Source organism: Artemia sp. Qi Xiang Cuo, chromosome 4, assembly GCF_049724085.1.
Source record: "Artemia sp. Qi Xiang Cuo chromosome 4, ASM4972408v1, whole genome shotgun sequence".
Lineage (NCBI taxonomy): Eukaryota > Metazoa > Arthropoda > Branchiopoda > Anostraca > Artemiidae > Artemia > Artemia sp. Qi Xiang Cuo.
Genome location: NC_142797.1, coordinates 31,821,018 through 31,841,681, shown reverse-complemented (window position 1 = coordinate 31,841,681; position 20,664 = coordinate 31,821,018). Strand labels below are relative to the sequence as shown.

The 20,664-nt window shown below is 37.1% G+C and overlaps 1 protein-coding gene across 6 annotated transcripts in view; it reads right to left on the bottom strand.

The window, feature by feature from the left end:
• Window positions 1–20,664, bottom strand: part of LOC148953014 (cytotoxic granule associated RNA binding protein TIA1-like) — a 316,849-nt gene that overhangs the window by 202,739 nt on the left and 93,446 nt on the right. For 3 of the 6 annotated variants that reach the window (XM_089088225.1, XM_089088226.1, XM_089088227.1), the window contains exon 2: window positions 13,514–15,767. The exons of the other annotated variants lie outside the window; for them this stretch is intronic. In XM_089088225.1, the coding sequence (XP_088944351.1) occupies window positions 13,913–15,766 (1,854 nt within the window). In that variant the 5' untranslated portion in view covers window position 15,767 and the 3' untranslated portion in view covers window positions 13,514–13,912. Of the gene's footprint in view, window positions 1–13,513; window positions 15,768–20,664 lie in introns of those variants that run through there. 6 annotated transcript variants of the gene reach the window in all.

Here is a 20,664-nt window from a genome sequence, read left to right as displayed (position 1 = left end):
GGGGTCATTCCAGGACCGTATCCAGGGCGGGGAGTTACCTAATTGCCAATTAGGTAACCTCATGTTCACCTGACCTTGCATAGTAAGTTAGGATTAATGGGCACTCGAGGTAAATGTTATAAGAGGAGGGTGTAAATTGTCAGTTCAGTTCAATTTCGGACTTGGATAAGAGAGGAGCGATTTTCAACATGAAGAGGAAGTGTGACATTACTTCGTTTTTTGTGCCCAAGCGGACCAGGGATTTTCCTGACAGCGGCGTTAGCGGGACGTGTGCGGAGCATTCATCAACACTTGTGGATCTGGAGGGCACTGGAGCCATCGTTGAAGCTTCTGAATCACGCACACTGGAACCAACCACGACACAACACGCACCTACACCAACCCAGTCTTTGTCTTCGTTGGCAAATGACATCGGTCGTTTTGTCAACAAATCATCCAGCCTCGATGCAAATTCTAAACTGCGTTTGCTGAAGAGCCCTTGGACTCGAGATATCTCTTACATTTTCCCAGTATCCAAAAAACGGAAGCTGGGGTTTCAGTTAACTTGGCTCGCTCGTTTCAGTTGGTTGTCCTACTCTCCGTCTGAGGACGCTACTTTTTGCAGATTTTGCGTTCTGTTCTCGTCATAGACAGCTGGGAAAGGCTGCCACCAGCGCTTGGGGAATCTAGTCACCAAACCATTCAGGAACTGGAAGGATGCGATAGAGTGCTTCACAGCTCACCAACAAGAACAGTTTCATAGAAACTGCACCGTATCGGCGGAAAACTTCATTTCTGTCTCGGAGAAAAGGCAGGACAATATCGTGTATCAACTAGACGCGGCGAGGAAAGCACAGGTTCAAGAAAATCGCCAGAAGTTACGACCAGTTGTTGCGACGGTGATATTTTGTGGGCGGTAACAGCTTGCCCTTCGTGGTACCAACAATTCCGGCCCCATTTCGGTCTCGGATCCAGAACCTTCTCACAATGATGGCAACTTCCGAGCACTACTACGGCTGAGGGCAAGACACGGTGACGATGTTCTGAAGAACCATCTTCTTTCTGCGGCCAGAAATGCCAAATATCTTTCTTCCATCATCCAGAATGGTATTATCGTCGCATCCGGGGAGCTTTTTTAGCAGTCTACTGTGGAAAGAGTAAACGCAAGTCCATGCTTTGCGGTGCTTGCCGATGAAAAGGCGGACGTTGCGAATACCGAGCAGCTGTCTTGTTTGCGTCCGCCACACTTTCAAAGGGAACCTGCATGAGGATTTTCTTGGTTTTACCCCAGTTTCCGATTTGACTGGGCAAGGTCTGGCTTCATCAATCCTGAAATTTCTTGAAAGCCTTGGTAAATATGGGAACAAGATGGTTGGTCAGGGATATGATGGTGCAGCAGCAATGAGTGGGCATCTTAGGGTGTCCAGGCCGTTGTACGTGAAAAGTATCTGAAGGCGCTTTATGTACATTGTAGTGCGCACTATCTCAACTTGGTCATCTCTTCTGTATGCTCTATTCCGGCGTTTAAGCATTTCTTCGGTGTCTTGTCACAAGTCTGCAGTTTTTACCATACTTCCCCACTCAAGACACAGAATTTAAAAGAGAAGATCAACGAAATACTACCGGATTCGAGGGAACATACTTTAACCGGACTCTGTGAAACAAGATGGGTGTAGCGCCACGATTCAGTCGTGCATTTTCTTGAGCTGTACCGACCAATCGTGCGATCCTTGGAAGCTCTTGAAGAGAACGGAAATGCAGAAACGTCTGCAAAAGCGGCGCAGTTGCTGGACACGATGAACCAGTCGCAATTTGTTGTGTGTCTCCATGTGGCCAAAGAGCTTTTCTGCCTTAAGCTTCCACTGTGCAAGACTTTTCAGTCAGTAGACTGTGATTTGGCAGCTGCATGCAAGCACGTGGAAACTGTCCTTTCAAAAACAAAGGAAATGCGAGGAAATGCTGCTGCTGCTTTCACGTCTATCTTCGACGAAGCTCAGCGTTTTGTCAGCGACTTAGGACTGGAGATGACTCGTCCAAGGACGAGAGGTGGCCGGAGTATGCATGCAGACTATCCAGACCTTCTCAACCACTATAGAACCTCGCTCTTTATTCTTTTCCTGGACCAGTTCACTTCCGATCTGAAACAACGATTTGAGCTTCACTAGAAACTGCTGTCAAATCTCAGCGTCCTTTCTCCTGCCAAAATTGTTTCTGTCGATCTGAAGGCATTATACCTGGAGTCATTGGTTGAATTTATGGCGATATACCTCCCGAACCAGACTTGTGAAGCAAGAGATTGAACTATGGCGCATCAAGTGGGAGAATGTTCCGGTATCAAAGAGGTCTACTTGTGCTGTGTCTTCGCTTCAGCCATGCGACGCCACCTTTTTTCCAAATGTTTTGCTTCTTCTGGCTGTTCTTGCGACGTTACCTGTTAGCACTGCTACTCCGGAAAGCAGTTTCTCAACGCTCAGAAGGCTCAAAAAAGGGCTGAGAAATTCAACAGGAGAAGAACAACTGAGTGGCTTAGCCCTCCTTGCAGTCCATAGAGACGTTGACATCTGCCCTGACAAGGTCATCCAGATTTTTGCAGGGAAGAAAAATCGTCGCCTCGAGTTCGTTTTATAGATATTGGCTGTACTATTGGTTCGCTTCGCCCTTACTTTTAGCTTTAAAAAAAAACGACTACTTCTACTAGTTGGCTTCTTTTTTGCGTTTACTGTCTGCCAAAAAATGTAGTTTGTATACTGTATGTAAATACTTGTCTTTTTTTTTGCGTTACTAAACAAAAGAAAAAAAAACCTTAAAGATACGAAACTATGCCTAGCGGACGCGTCCTCGTTCGCAAGAGGCGGACTAACGGTCTCGAGCTAAATAAATGGAGCTCGAGGCTGTTAAACAAAGTCCACGGGAAAAAATCGGGTACCCCCCCCCCGAACAAAAATCCTGGATGCGGCCCTGGGTTATTCTTAAAGAATCGGAACAAAATTTGAACTTTAACGTAAAGAGCGAGGTATTGACTAGGGGGCAAACTCCCTAATATACGTAATACGAATAAAGAAGTTCGTTACGTAAGTTAAGTCAGATTAAAATTTCGAGAAAGCCATTTAGCCAAAAAAAAAGTAAATTAATATGCAAATCTCATTTTGATTTTTCATGTACGGTGAGCTAAAATCAAAGCTGCATTAATTCAAAAACTATCAGAAATAAAATTAAAAAAAAACAGTTTTTTTTTTTAACTGAAAATAAGGAGCGACATTAAAACTTAAACGAACCGAAATTTTTCTGTATATGAAAGGGGCTGTCCCTTCCTCAACGCCTAGCTCTTTACGCTAAAATTTAACTCTAGTCTCACGACTATATTTTTAAAACAATAAAAAACTTTAGCGTAAAGAGCGAGATATTGAGGAGGGGACAGCCCGTTTTATATACGGCATAATTTCTGTTCGTTTTAAGTTTTAATGTCGCTCCTTACTTCCAGTTAAAAAAAAATTGTTTTATTGTTTAATAACGAAGAAGACCAGCGTCCTACCAGCGACTTGCGAAGTTTTTAACTCATGAATAGGCCCGAATCTTTGTAAATTCAAGCTGGGATTTGAGAAAGACTGATGAAAACTTTTTATTCGCGATCAACATTGATCGCGCCGGCGGCGGTGCGAAAAAAATCATCAGCGGCGCGCCGCCGCTGCTATTTTTGGCCCCGCCGCCGTCGGTCTTCCCTTATCGGCGGGGCGCCGGAGTCTAATGTATATATATATATATATATATATATATATATATATATATATATATATATATATATATATATATATATATATATATATATATATATATATATATATATATATATATATATATATATATATATATATATATATATATATATATATATATATATATATATATATATATATAATCCTGAATCTTATTCCTATTTTTCTATGGGAAAAAAACTCTAGAAAATAAGCAGTTCTATGGAACTTGTCGCCTAAATTTTGGTGGTGGTTCAACTGGTTGTAATAAGGACAGTGGAACGCAACCACTTTATCGTCAAGCAAAAAGTTGCTCAAGCCACATGTTTAGACTCAAAGCCAAATAGTTTTCCTCTTTTGTTTCATATTTAATGAAATAGATGTCCAATAAGATTTGATATGTCTGTAAAAGGATGTATATTGAACTATCTGTTCATATAGAATAATTTATGCCGAACTATGAAAGGTCGGTGATTTAACAAACAGATAAGGGAATGCAGTAATTTATTAGTTCCAAATAAAGAATGATGTGTTCTACAACTATTCATCCTAAACAATTGAAGACATCTGTTATGTTTTCATTTAAATGGCAAGTTTCATCCTAATACGAAACCATTTAAAAGTTTGTGGATTAATTTGCGTTTTTTCATAGCCCATTTGCTGGCACAAAGTTGTGATACAATTTGTTCGTGTTTTCAAATAGAAAACTTCAATCAAAATTAGCCGAGTCTCTGTGGCAAAGACACGACAAAACAGGGTGCCAAGAAAAAGGAAGTATTATTCTATAACCAGGATTGCAATGACCAAGTTATGATATGAACTTTAAAAAAATGCTTGAAAGTAAATACGGGTATTTACACTGGGAAAGAAAACAATTTCACCTACCATCCCCAGAAGCCTGCACTCTTTATGCTAGAGTTTTAGCTTCCACTCGACACGCCGGAATGAAATTATCCAACCTCCAAATGCGCTCCGATTGAAACTCTAAATCTTTTTTTCCGTTTTCGGACGTAGGATAGTTTCAATCGGAGCGTAGCGCACTGTACTGAGAGCTAAATATAATGCAAGAAATGTACCCTGGTAGTAGTTATAATTGTGCTTTTGATCTTCAAAACAGTATTTAATTATATTTAAATTGTTTTCATGATACATAAATTTACAAGAAATGTACCCTGGTAGTAGAAATGTACCCTGATACAAGAAATGTACCCTGGTAGTAGTTATAATTGTGCTTTTGATCTTCAAAACAGTATGTAATTATATTTAAATTGTTTTCATGATACATAAATTTTCAAAAACATGTCCAGTTTTCAGTATGAAAAAAAAGAAAAGTGAAACGTCAGTGTAAAGAGCGGGAGAATGAATGTGGTGGCAAAAGGGTATTTCAAGAAACTACCTTTCTTTTAAGTGAAGTATTATTTTTTTAAGATTTTAATGAAGTTGTCTACTGCAGCCACTTTAAATGCATCAGTCCCCTCTTATTTAGGGTAACTTCTTTTGTTGCAAGTTTTAATATTGCTCTAATTTTATTTTCAGTTGATATTTTCGTTTTGTATTCATTTTTGTTCGTTTTCTTTTTCATTCGTTGGATAGCGACAATGTTCTCTGAATCCAGCAGGGCGTGACCACCCTTGACCTGCATGCTTTAAAAGTAAAACCGTTATTTCATCTAAGATAAGAAATTTTTCTTAACTAATTTTATCTTTGAGGCTTTAGGAAAACAAATTATTTTTTTGTTTGTCAAATTTATGCATATTTTTTCGCACTACATCATTTATGTATAATGTCTGCTATATAATTTATTTCCGTTGGAAAAGGAAGGGAAGCAAGAGTACTTGCTCAAATTACGAAAGGATTATCCTCCCCTCAGTTGCTCGAAAAACTCCCAAGAAATGACTCTCCGACGAAGGGAGAAGAATTCAACAGGCCGGGTTTATACCCTAGAGGTTCGCTGTTAAACAAATTTTTATAATGTAGCAGTTGGTGGACAATCCAAGAGATTTCCGACATAAAGCTTATAACCTCTGTAGACTGTGGACAAGACTGCCTTTGATTCTACCGACCGTAAATTCCTATGGCTAAAACACCGCTCCCCCGGACTGCCAGACAAACACTGTCTACTGCTCGTAAAGCTATAAAAAGAGACCGAGAACAGTAAACGGAAAGCAGAGTAACTGTATTTGCTATCAAAGCCGATACTCGACAAGGTTGTACTACCGCCCCTGAGCTGTGCAAGTGCGTTACAAATCTCGTTATGACTCGAGAACATGGTTGGTTGCCTTTCAGCCTCTAATTTGGAGATCGAATTCAGGCCGATACTGACTTTACACATGATCTTGAACTCGTTGTCAAATACGTAAAACAGCTGACAGATGCTCTCAGTGTCCAGCAGGAAGAAACTGCAAAAGTCAGCCTAAAGTAAACCGGAAAACAAAGGAAAGATAATGGCAGTCGAATCGCCACGACCGGTCATGTACCAAGACTTCATTACAGTTGTGTAGCCTATGTTGAAGTTTTCACTAACTTCCCCATCTTGGCTAAGTGATTTTGAATGACAGCTCTGTGTAAGCAGAATTGGCTTGACGAACTGAAAAAAGCTTCTTATGTCGTCGAAAGACTCAATGCCATTTGTAGAATGCACCATATTTGTAGGTGCACTAAGATGCGCATATATAGCTCATCTGTGACCTCAGTCCTGTTCTACGTATCCTTGACATGGCCCCGCCATCTTGGGCATGATAGACACCAGTCAGGCGAGAAAACATAAATTGAATCTAGGGGCTTCGATGGGAAAAATTTGTGAGTAACACAAGGATTTTGCCTTTACTCTTTAAATGTCATGCTCAACTCGGATTGCCCAGCAAACCCTCAGGTGGTTCAGGCACCTTCTCCGGATGTCAGGACAGCTTCTGTTCAAATTATGTACAACTCAACTCCAACCTCGCATCGCATAGTTGGTTGCACCCAAGAGGCGGACCTCGGACCAGTAGGCCAGCCTAAAGAAGTTCACCAAAATAGCCAACATTACAGTTGACGGGGTCCTACTCAGAGAAGCAGATCAGTCAACCCGGAGACTTATAGTTCTGACTCTCTCTAGGCCACCCACCATACGGCAGGAGTCTCAAGCTATATAAGTTAAGTCGTTTGGAGCCAAATAGCGTAATTATTGGCAATAATATTTCTTTAACTATACTTGTTTAGTGGTTTTACCAATTTGAATTATAAAAGCGTTATTCGCTTTTACATTTCTCAACAGCAGAATCGTGTCTAGCAAAAGACAGTTGATGTCATGAAAATACTAGACACCATACCACAATAGATTACTATCACGCACTCTACTAAACTGCATTTTGTGTTGAAAATCAGCAAAAAAAAAGAAAAGAAGAAGAAACAAGTAAGATGAAAGAACGGGTTTTATTTCAATTACATCATAAATTTTTCCAAATGTCTACAGCTTCGCGGTAGATCCTTTGAAGCTTTCAATGCAATCGTACATTCTCTTTTTTATTTTCAGTCTAAATCCTATTTTAGCACTAAAAAAGTAGCATTATGCCTTAGGCAGCAAAGTTTGTGTTTTAAATCTAGCATAACGATCTTGTGTCAACACATGGTTTGGGAGGCTGATGCCCTAAACTTAAAGCGATCCGCATGACTAAAGAGAAGCTTTTATCAATTCTGCTATTGCAAAGCTCTGAAAGGCACTCCATTTGCAAGTATCACCTTCTTCTGCAATGAAAGAAATTATGCAGATATGACGTTTAACAAAGCAGAATTTATTTGAGAATATTTTGAACTGAGAAGGCTGCTAAACCGTTATGTATTTTTTTTTTTTTTTTTTTCAGATAACGATTTTCTTTTCTCAGATAGTGCCTTTTGGTGGACAGGATAGTGCATCTAATTCAAGAAGAATAGCAACCATGTCCCTCCAAGAATAGCACTTTTTAGTGGATAGAAAATTTCTAGACCAGGGATAGCAGCATTGCTGAAATCAAAAGCAACGTTTTCATCAAGATCGCTACACTACAAGATTAAGATGCTCACACTCTTCCCTATGCTTCCTATATTTAGAAGAGTGTCAAGGCCAACTTAAGAGAAGAATTCCCTTTCCCCATAAAAAACCATGCATGTCTGGCAGCATCCAAACTCTCCTTGGTTTTCTCAATGCAAATTCTAACCACTCGATCATGTGTATTCCTGCAAGTGAATTGAATCCGGGGAATAAATACCCCCCCCCCTGATCAGATTCTAGTATCTAGGTCAGATTCTAAGCATCTCCCACAAAAGGCTAGGAAGTCCGTGGAAAGACCCAATGAGCTTTGCTTAAAAGCAAACTTTAAAAGCCTTACACCCTCCCCCATCTACCTCACCCAGAAACATCCTTTGTTCTGAGATTAGACGCAATTGATGATATGATTTTAGTCGGAATTGCGGCCATTTGTGAGGATGGTTTTCCCTTCTTTCAAAAATTATGTAAATTTCCATAAGCTAAAAATTTTGTAGACATACTTCTTACATAAAAATATGAAACATTTGTGATCAATATAGATATCAAACACTTTAATGTATATGCTGTTTTCAACTTTCTGTTGTTTAGTTTTACTTACTCTGGACAAGGGTCGCTCTTTACTAAAATGTCATTGCCATTGACAGTACTTATAGTTCAATACCACAAACAGGTCAATTAATGTCTAGTACAATAGCTAGTAACATTACATTAATAGTTCGTGGTAACGAACTGTAAGTAAGGAGCGACCCGGCTCAATAGTAACCGAAACTCTAAAAACGGAATTTTGATACCAATAGATACATCAAAAGAATCAGATTTTTATGATGATTTCAAATACATAAATTTCATTAGGTTTAGTCTCACCCATCAAAAGTTCGTCTTATTTTCAAAAAAGGAGAAAACACCCCTTAAGAGTCATATAATCTTAATGAAAATCACACGATCAGATTCATCGTATTAAAGAACCCTACTGTAGAAGTTTGAAGCTCCTATCTGCAAAAATGTGTAATTTTGTATTTTTTGCCAGAATAAAGATCACGGATGCTTGTCTATTTGTTTGTTTGTTTTTTTTCCCAGGGGTGATCTTATCGACCCTGTGGTCCTAGAATATCGCGAAAGGGCTTATTCAAAGGAAAATTAAAAGTTCTAGTGCCCTTTTGAAGTCACCAAAAAATGGAAGGCAACTAGACCCCCTCCCACACCCCTTTTTCCCCAAAGTCGCCCGATCAAAATTTTGAAATAGCCATTTTGTTTAACATGGTCGAAAAATATAACAACTATGTCTTTGAGGATGACTTAATCCCCTAGAGTCCCGGGGGGAAGGGCTGTAAGTTATGAACTTTGCCCAATGTTTACATATAGCCTAGTATAGGTTATTAGGAAGTATACAGAAGTTTTCAGGAGGGATTTTTTCTAGTAGTGGAGGGGGGTCGATGGTTACGTGGGAGGATCTTTCTATGAAGGAAGTTTTCATGGGGGAAGAGACATTGCTATGAAGGGGGTGCCGAATTTTTCAGCATTATTTAAAAAATAAATCGAAAATAAAAAAAAAACAAGTTTTCAACTAAAAAACTTTTCAACATCAAAAACTTAAAACAAACAGAAACTATTACGTACATGATCGGGTTCGCTCCCTAGTCAATACCTCGCTCTTTATGCTTCGTAAATAAAATTAAACAACTTTCGAGAAAGCCATTTAGCCAAAAAAAAAGGTAAAATTAATATACAAATTTCGTTTTAATTTTTCATGTACGGTGAGCCAAAATCAAAACCTGCATTAATTAAAAAACGTTCAAAAATTAAATAAAAAAACAAGTTTTTTAACTGAAAGGACGTTAAACGAACAGAAGTTATTCCGTATATGAAAGGGTGACCCCTCCTCAACGCTTCGCTCTTTACACTAAAGTTTGACTCTGTCTCACAACTTTATTTTTTGAAACAATAAAAAACTTTAGCGTAAAGAGCGAGGCGTTGAGGAGAGGACAGCCCCTTTCATATACGGAACAATTTCTGTTCGTTTTAAGTTTTTAATGTCGCTCCTTACTTTCAGTTCAAAAAACTTGTTTTTTTTATTTAATACAACAAAAAGAAGAAAAGAAGGAAAGAATCAGTTCTGACAGCTTAATAATCACACTAGCCAATCATGAAAGATTGGGCTAATTTTCACATTGTGTTGTCGTAAAGCTCTACCTTGGTTGCCAAACTTAATAAAAAATTATCGTGTCAAAGCATTGGTTTCGTAGTTACTGACATAGCAACAGGTAAACACAGGACCAGCCTTAGTTGAAGGAGGGGGTAGGGGGAAGTATATTTTTCGGTCACTATATTCCTTTTTTAGGGGGGAGGGGAGTCCTTTGAACCAAGCCAGTGGACAAATATAGATACATCCATATTCAAAATTCGCCAGCGAATCAGACTGACAAGCACAAACGGTGGGTTTGGCCAAAACTGAAAACTTAATGAACGCACAGGTTCGGCTATTAGAAGGACTAGGAATACCAGAGGACAAAAAATACAAACAAGAGTTAATCCAACTATTGCGTGGGCAAATTTGATTCCGGATATTTTAGTTTTAGAGGTTTTAATTAGTGGTAAAAAGGATATTTTGATTTTCCAAGGGTCAATGCTTCTCGACAATGTTGTTAGGTTGAGAGGAAAACTACAACTTGACACCCTTGTGCGTTAGTTTCCCGTCTCTCAACTCTTAAATTAAAAAAAATGGAAGATTGTTTCGTATGCAGGGATATTAAAACTAAAAAATAACAGAACTTTCCTTAAGTAAATAGGAGGGGGCGTTCCCCTCGGGCCATCGCTGTTTATACCAAACTACAACATGTACTCCATAACAAAGAATGTACTTATTTAAAGGTGTAGTTTTACTTTAAATTATTTTAAAAAAATACATTTTCAGCATTCTAGTAAAAATAAAAATAAAAGGAAATTGTTTGCCATTTAAAAATGGTCATCTTACGTTTATTACAGCAAAAGGATCGTTTTTTACTAATTTACAAGCAGGCTACAGTGACAGCCCTATTAAGTATCATATTGAGACACCCAACAAACAGTAGAAAGTTAATCATCAACAGACAGCGGTTGGCAAAAAATAAGTCATGATCACTGTAGCAGAACACTTCAAAATCACATGTCAAAATATAGCATTTAAATTTTGCTACATGAGAAAAACCCAACTGAGACGCCAAAATCTGAAATTTGTGGCTCATTGATAGACCCATAAAAGTGACAAAAATGGAATTTTTGACACATTTCTTTTGCATAATGACAGAAAATTTTCTCAGATAAAAATTGAATTCTTTTTACCTTTTTTTCCCAGTTCTCATCGGAAGAAACTCAAGTTTTACTATTAATGATGAATAGCAAAAATATAATCACGCATCTGGTTCAAATAAAAATTTGAAAGCGGCTTTCATTTATTTGACAGTGCTAACGACGGATATAGGGTGTTTTAGGTGGTTTCTCCAGAATACCAATCAATCCATTTAATATTTTTCTTCTGAGGATTGAAGAATGTCCTATCGCATGAATAAAATTATTTTTTTATGAGTAAAAACCAAATGAAGAATTTTGCAATACTGAAAAGGGCCCATAAAACACAGTATAATAAAGCCATTAAAAATGAAGATGACCCAGAAGCCATTTCCATGTTTGCCCAGTTGTTCAAGGAGAGAAAACGACAGACAACCAGTTTTCTACTAAAACTGAAGCTTTAAAATGGCTAACCTGTTTTTGGCAGAAATACTTAAAAGTCAGAGAATGTCAGAGGATTCGGTACTTTTGAAGCGATTCTTGGAAAAGTAGGACTCCTGTGATAAGTCCAAATGACTATGCAAATACAAAATAGGTTAATTCTGCTGATAAATTTCTTAGAAGATTAACTACATTAAGCTGCAGTTTTGGTTCTCTATCCGAAAGTATGATTCAAAGGGCATAAAGTGCAACACTATATTTTATATAAGGGTAAAAACACAACGGGATGTATGATTTTGAGGGATGTCTAGTACTGGTATGATCAGGAAAGTGTTTTATAGTTGTTTTATTATTGTTATTACAGAAACTTCAACTTCCTTAGGTTAACTTTTTATTATTCACCCGCAAGAGAGAAGACTTTATATCTTGTTGAAAAACCTCAAAGTAAATTAATAATCATGATAATCATAGAATGCTGAACAGGAAAGCATATCAGTTGATTTAGTATGATATGTATCAGGGGAAGAAATCTCGATCGCAATTGGAGTAACTTTTGAGAAACAACAGTCTGATTAACTCGAGCAATTGGTGCCTACTCAATTTAAAAAATGCATGCCCGATATGTATTCAATTAATGGACTCAGCCTTTTTAGTTTAAAAGGGAGGGGGGTCTCTTTGACAAAAAATTCTCATAGTAACATTGGATATGGCGAGATCGATATTTACTCAGTCACTTCATATTTACTCAGTCGGCATTTACTCTGCGAACGAAGCGGATTAATCAGCTCGATTTTTCTCAGTTCAGGGGTATGATATCTTGCACTTAATTCGAAGAAAATTTTACTGAACAGCTCTTGAAAAACTACGACCCATTTTACACCACCTTTTAACAATGTCAAATAGGGGGGAAATGACAAGTTTTGCTTATATTCCATTTATTCCTTAGATAATTATACTTCTTTAGGTACTGTTGCGCTTAATGGTACACACGACAGATGTTAAGTTTGGTTAATGCTAATCACACAAAATAAAACATGTTGAATACATAATAGTCTAGAAACAAATTGAGTCTACTTATTTACACATTAAGGGGAGCGGAAGAAAGGCATAGCACAAATTGAACGAGTAAACTTGTCAAGGCACCTTCCCCCCACCCTAAACCCCAAAAAAACAACAGTTTAAATATTGTAAATTCAATAAGAAACAACGCTTTGCAATCAATTTAGATAGCAATTACCCGCTTTTTGGGTCTCCATCACTGCATTCCTTCACTGCAACTGTACGCTTCTTTATATTGATCGCTTTTTACTGTCGCTAGCGCGCTGCCTATGATCATTCATTAAAACCTATCTTCTTTTCGTTTGCTTTTCCAGTTAAAACATAGCCAAAGATTACTTTGACAATATTGGATGCTATTATAATTGAGATGCCTTCTTGTAGTACTTCAGTATTTTCAATAACTTAAAAATGTATGCTCGATTATTTTCATACCTTATTGGGTCAAAAGGTTTAATTTGACAATCGTTTGTTTCTTTTTTCATTTGCCATTATACATCCAGTCACCATAAATGCGCTTGTAACTAATTGAACCAAAAAAAATCTTAAAAGATTTGAAGGCACTTGTGCATTATATCCTACACACGAAAGAAGTCAAGTTTGGTTAATGCTAAATGAAATAAAATAAAATAGGATGAAAATATAATAGTTTAGGAACAAATTTGGGCTATTTATTTGCACATTAGGGGGGGGGGGATCATAGCATATATTAAATACGTAGCCTAACCTAAGTACCTTTCTCCCCCCCCCCCCTAAACCCCCCAAAAAAAACAGTTTAAATATTGTAAACGCAATAAGATATCATGCTTTGCGATCCAATTATCCACTGCAAATACCCGTTTGACTGGTTTCCTGTAGAATTTCCTTGTACAGTTTATAGCGCTGCGTAGGATATAATGCACAAGTACCGATTTGAATTCCTATATAACCTTCTCTTTTGAATCCCTCATCTTCTTTACTTTTTCCATTTTGAAATGCTTGTTAAAATAAAAATCAAGTGAAAAAATTTGTAAAAATTTGCTTTATTCTACAAAGTACTGGTCAAGACTTTAAAAACGAAATATACAACTATAATAATCACTGAGACCAGCATGTGATGAAATATGCACTAATGAAATTAAATACTCACAATAAATTAGTAAAATTAAATAAGTCACAAATATGGTAAGACTCACGATCACTGTTATACAGATTGTTTTTTTTCATCAAGTGAGAGTACCCAATATAGACATGGCCTTTGGTTTAAAAGGGCCTCTGTTCATTTTATGAAAACTATTTATCATTAGTTTTGGAAAAAAAGAAGACGTTAGGAGTCAAATGCGCCGAGTCTAGTGTGTGGGGCTAAATTAGCATTCCTCGGTAACACGAATTAAACCAATGCTATTTTCTAGTAATCCAAGTTCATCTCAATATATTATCTGGATGTGAATTTAATTGAATATCCTACATTTGACAGAAAAATGTCATCGTTTATTTTACCAGCAGGCTTTCCACGCACAACATCCACGTCTTCCAGAACTTTCCCTACAAAACGACCAGCTCCTTCGCCGATTCTGGGAACAGCGTGAGGCTTGTCTCTTTTCCACGCCACCGTCACAATAGAATCCCCACTACTGCTTGTGTCTGCTGAAGAACTAGGAGACGGGGTTGTAGTTGTACTTTTCTTTCTTTTGATCTTCGAATCACTTTTGGAAGAGGATCTCAACTTTTTCACTTTTTCTCTTTTTGAAATGAGCCTAGGGTTTACACTTTCTTGAGATGAAACCATTGGACCTGCAGACGACCGTCCTTGAGCTGGTAGATCACCTTTCTCTAGGATAAAAATATCCCTTTTTCTGTCAGTCACTTTTTCACTTTTACTTTTTGACACTTTATTTGGAATTGTTTCTCTTTTTGATTCAGAAGAGAAATCAGCAACATTTCTATTGAGTTGGCTCAGAGTAGATGGGCTGTATTGACCTCCATCAGATTGACTACTAAATGCAGCAAGATCGACGTTGGACGGAATTTCAGGAATATCTGGGACAAGTCCACTAAAAACATCATTGAAGTTTAAGTTCTGTAAATCTGCGTCAGATATTCCATCCGTCAGTGCGATATTATCACTAGCACTAGGGGCAGATGTCTGTGTTTCAACAGGGCCTTTTGGAATAGGGGTCCATTCACTGTACTGTACCTTATGTGGCGCTTCAGTTGGGCTATACTGTCTTACTGGATGTTCAATATTAAAAACTTGACCAGGATGATAGACCGGATTCTGTGAAGCAACAGTTTGAGGAGCAGGTTTAGAATGATAATAATCTGAATTGAAATTATTGTTTTTCACTTTTTGAACATGTTGGTAAACTGGTTGTTTAGGCTGCTCATGTTGCTGTTGCTGCGCAACTTGATAAGCTTTAGGCAATTGTTGGTAAGAATAGCTGGGAATGGAATGACTTGTTTGCTGAGAGTGGTAAGACGACACTTCTGCTTGCTGTACAGGTTGAGCAGGAGGACCACGATAAACGTTTACATTTTGAGGAGTAGCTTGTGATTGATAGCTTTGCTTTTGCAAAGAATAGGTAGTAGGGAAATTAGATTGAAACTGAACAGGTGGAGTTTGTTGATACTCTGGTGTATTGGTTAAAGAGCTTGTTCCTGTAACAGGCACATTATTTGGCAATTTCGCATGTGCTGCTTGCGAATTGTGCAAAGCAGCTGATGTTTGAAACTGAGCTGGAGACTGTGCCTGGTATGTTTGCTGTTGTCCGTAATTGTGAGCTGCTCCTTGCTGGATTGACAAGACTTGCTGACTTCCTTGGCTCGGCTGCAGAGGTTGGTATCTAAGAGAAGGCTTTTGTTGACTTCTATAGCTTGCATACTGCTGATGAGAGGGAAAGGAGCCGGCTGAATTATGTGGATAAGACTGTTGATAGGAAGGGGAAGCCTGTACAGTAGGCCTTTGTTGATAGGCAGGCCTAGAAGGAAATGAAGAAGGGGCGACACCAGGTGGCCGAGGAAGATTTTTCAATGGAACTGCGATGGGACCTGCAACAATTTGAGCACCAGAGTACCCAGCAGCAGCTAATTGAGGACCAAGAATTTGTTGGTGAAGCAAGGCATCAGGTAACAACTGTTCAGCAGTAACATAATTTTGTCTATCATTGCTCACGAAAAACCCTTGATTACTGCTCGGGTTCCATCTTGCATAGAGTCCATTTAAACGATCAATAAATCCAGCACTAACACTGCAGACAGTAGTCAATGTTAAAATCAGCTTCATTCTCATGCTGTCGAAAACAATAAATGCTATGTACTTGCAAATACTTAATAGGTGGCCTTAGGTTGTTTAAAGCTTAACTAGTTTGGAAAATCTATCAAATAGCTACCCCGATAAAAGTATCAGCCAACCCAATATTTACTATAAAATCCTCAACATGTACTTAGAAATATTGACCGAGCATTCATACCAGGGATGTACCATGAGTGCTGTCTAAAATAAAGATCATATAGATGGCAGAAATAATTGTCTATATTCAGACATAGTATATGTGTATATGCAAATTTCTGATTATGGAAAATATAGATGCAACTAATTCATTCCATATTTAGTTTATATATTTTAAAATTCCATAATATTCCACCAATCGTAGATACTACTATTGGCACGTCCCTGGTTCATACCTCATGGTGAGCAAAAACAAGATTTGACATGGAAATATAACTTATTATATTACTGTCGGTGGACAATGCTACTCAAACAAAATCGGTTTCATGGGTCTGAGAAGCACTATTGAACATTTTTTAGAAGGTGAATTATGCTTAGGGTAGCCGAATTATTCTCATCATAAGCATGTTATAAAAGTCAAATTTCAGAAATATGCCTACATTGACTGACGCTAACACTGGGTTTCTAAGGTTAGTCAATGGCACACAAAAATAATGCATTTACAATGTCATGCTTGTATATAATTCAGCAACTTTAAGTAATCTTTACGCCTCTCATTGTTTTTTACAAAAATCCTATACGCATTTTGCCACTAGTCGCTTTTCTTGATTTAATTAAGAAAAGAGGATTAACAAGAAGATATGTGCCATAAATACAACAATACTCGTTAATTAAATGTGAATTATGATCTTTTATTTTTTAATCAGCATGCGAATGCTCGAAAGAATATGTTTTTAATTTCGTTTTTTAAGAAACAAAACCAATTAACACATCGATACCTTTGAACTGCCGAATTTAGTGCTCCCACGCTAATTACAATTACTGAACTTTTTTCTCTTTGTAGAAATTATGGAAAAGGATTATTAATTCAGTACTACTTATAATTTCCAGTCATTACAATTAATATCACTTTGATACTTGGTCAACAAAATACATAGTTGTTTCCTAAATGTATTTGACCAGTTTCATCTTTTACCCATAGAAAAAAATCAAAGAAATCATGTTATTGAATTCTCTGTCTTCACAAACGGAAAGACAGAGAAACAGTTTTACCCCATCTTCAAAAATAGAATTGGTTGGCGAATTCATATGCCGGCCAATTTGGGAAATGGTTTCTTTTCCCCTTTCAGTATTTATGATTTGATACGTATATATTTTTTTTTTACTTTATTGATGTTTACAAATATATTTTTTTAGCCAATTGATGTTCTTTTACTATTATTATTCACCTTTAATGTATTACGCGGTTATTTTTCATACTGATTTTAATTTTTCTTCGTTTTTTTTCAATTAAATAAAAAAATAAGAAGTTTTTTAACTGAAAGTAAGGAGCGCCATCAAAACTTAAAAATAAACGAAATTATTCCATATATGAAAGGGGATGTCCCCTCCTCAACGCCCCACTCTTTACGCTAAAGTTTGACTATTTCTTACAAATCTACTTTTTAAAAAAATAAAAAACTTTAGCGTAAAGAGCGGGGCGTTGAGGAGGGGACAGCCCCTTTCATATACCGAATAATTTCTGTTCGTTTTAAGTTTTAATGTCGCTACTTATTTTCAGTTAAAAAAAATTTGTTTTTTTAACTTCTGAAAGTTTTTGAATTAATGCAGATTTTAAATTTTATTTTTTGTAACTAATAATAAACTTATAACAACCAAAGTTTGATTTTTGTTCCAGTTATTTAAGAATGAGTCCTGAATGACAAATGCTATTTTCATAGAATAATAACCTCTTTTAAAAGTAAAAAAAAAATCTTTAGCGTAAGAGATTGAGGAGAGGAAACCACCCTCATATACGTAATATTTTCTGTTCGTTTGAAGTTTTAATGTTGCTCCTTACTTTCAGTTGAAAAAACTTGTTTTTTTCTTATTTTATTTCTGATCGTTTTTTAAATAATGCTGGAAAATCCGGCGCCCCCTTTCATGGAAAATTCCCTTCCCCATGAAAAATTCCTCCATAGAAAAATCCTGCCACGTAACCATCTCCCCCCGACCTGCTCACCAGAAAAAATCCCACCTCAAAGCGGCAGTATACTTCCCAACAACCAATATTATATGCGAACAATGGGCGAGGCTCATAACTTGCAGCCCTTCCCCCGGAGACTGCGGAGGATTAAATCATCCTCAAAGACATAGTTATTAGATTTTTTTTTCCATACTGAACAAAATGGCTATCTCAAATTTTTGATAGGGTGACTTTGGGAAAAAAGAGCGTGGGAGGGGGCCTAGTTGTCCTCCATTTTTTGGGTCACTTAAAAAGGGCACTAGAACTTTTTTTTTCGAATGAGCCCTCTCGTAATATTCTAAAACCATTGGTTCGATAAGATCAACTCTGAAGAAAAAAACTATAAAAAAAAGAAGAAAACATGCATCCGTTATCTTTCATCAGGCAAAAAATACAAAATTCCACTTTTTTGCAGATAGGAGGTTGAAACCTATGCAGTGGGGTTCTATGATACACTGAATCTGATGGTGTGACTTTCATTAAGGTTCTATGACTTTTAGGGGATGTTTCCCCCTTTTTTCGAAAATAAAGTAAACATTCGCAGGCTCGTAACTTTTGACAGGTAAGACTAAACTTGATGAAACTTATACGTTTGAAATCAGCATAAAAATCCAATTCTTTTCAAGTATCTATTGGTATCAAAATTCTGATTTTTTTCCCCCCTCTTTTTTAGAGTTTATTTTTTAGAGTTTCGGTTATTATTGAGCCGGGTCGCTTCTTATTAAAGTTCGTTACCACGAACTGTTTGAGAAATACAAGCTCCACGAGGTTCGTATGTAAAAACCATTTTAGGAGTAGCACTATCTTACTACCTACCATTTCAGGAGTAGACCTCTAGTACAACTGGTTGGTTTGCTGGTAAATCTATTTCTTGAGTTAAATGCTTTATGCAGGCAATTGGAAAATTACGGTTACGCAAAACTATTTTTTTTATTCTTTCATTATAATGGCAAAAAAAAACTTGCAAGCTTTCCATTTGTTTCTTTACTATTTTTCGACTTTGCTTGTAAATCCCCATTTTAAGAGCTGGTCCTATAGTACCAGTGGTTGGATTGTGGGTAAATCTATTTTTTGGGGTAATTTTTTACATGAGCAATTGAGAAACTACGGTGACGCAAAACCCTTTTTCTTATGCTTTCATAATAATTACCAAAATTTCCCAAAAAATATTTTTGCATACTTTCCGCATTTATTTCTTTACTATTTTTCTTGCAAAACCATTTTAGGAGTAGCATAATGTTACTACCATTTTCGGAATAGTCCTCTACTACCGCTGGCTGGATTGCGGGTAAATCTATTTTTGTGGGAATTCTTTATGTAAGCAATTGGAAAATTATGGGAGCGCAAAGCTGTTCTTTTTTCTAATATTTCATACTAATTACCAACCTTTCAAAAAAATACAATCTTCTTATTTATGTCTTAACAATTTTCCAGGAAAGTCTTTATTTCCTGTAAGCTACCTCTAGGCTACCTCCTGTAAGCTAAAATCATTTCCTCTCGTTAGTGATAAATCTCTAGGCTCAGGCACGTACGAAGAGGGGGAGGGGCTTAGATGCAGTGTCCACCGAAAATCTCACTATTTTCGCACCTGTTTCTATATTTGCATTAAAACTGTCTAGGTTGTGCTCTACCTCCCTGGAATAAAACCCTATGTGTTTGAATCCCGCATTGTGGCGTGAAAGAAAGGGATGATATACATGTAGTTTGCTGATGAATTTCAGTACACAAATGGTTTTAGATATAGAAAATTGACGGAAATGAAATCAATTTTTGAAACAAAAGCATTAGATGCGCATGTTATGACAATAACTACTAACTGTCCTTAACTTCTCAAAAGCTTGAAAGTCTAGAAATTTTCCCCAAACTTCTAGAGAATTTGGATTTGTGAACTGAGCGGATAAAAAGCCAAAGAATGTTCCTTGTGTGATATGGATCTTAACTCACGACAAATAGGGCATTGATGGAAAAAATGACTCAGGGGTAGTAGTGCCCACTTTGAGAACAAGAGACATGCATAGATATCCATTTCAAAATTTCCTTTCTTATTGATGCACAGCATATTTACTGCCAACTTACTTCAATGCCTTTGAGTCGCCAACTCCAATGAAGTATGATATGCGTGACAACGAACTAAGAGAGAACTATTCCCAAACAATCGCAAGTCATATCATTACAGAAAAAAAATGCAATTATTCAAACAAGTTTCAAGTCTGACCTTAATTTTATACATTGGACAACCCGTATATTCTTCTGACATAGAGAAAAAGAGTAAAGACAAGCCTGAACGTCCAAGAATCTTGTGTGGGCGCTTTTACTCTTAGCTAAGTCAGCAACTTCAGCTATCTATGACAAATCGTATCCATATTTGAATACGATTACATTTTCAAGCTTCCTCTTATTTAGTTACAAAGGAATATATGAGCTAATTTCAAAAAAGGATGATGGCCGACTTGGCAAAGGCAGTTTATACGCCCCTTTACGATTATCTAAAAAAAAAAATATAGTTACAGGATCCCCGAAAGTTGCATCTTTATTTGAATGTATTCACATCATATGAGTGTACTTCATACAGCGATGTTTACCCTGAATTAAGAAAACTACTTTTTCACATGAAAACGCAATTTCGAGTGTCCTCCGTTTTTTATTGGTTTTTTTTTTCCACAGGTTTACGCGTCGAGACAGGTGGATAGAATGATTTTTAGCAAGTCACTAAAAGAGCATCAATTTCAAAACT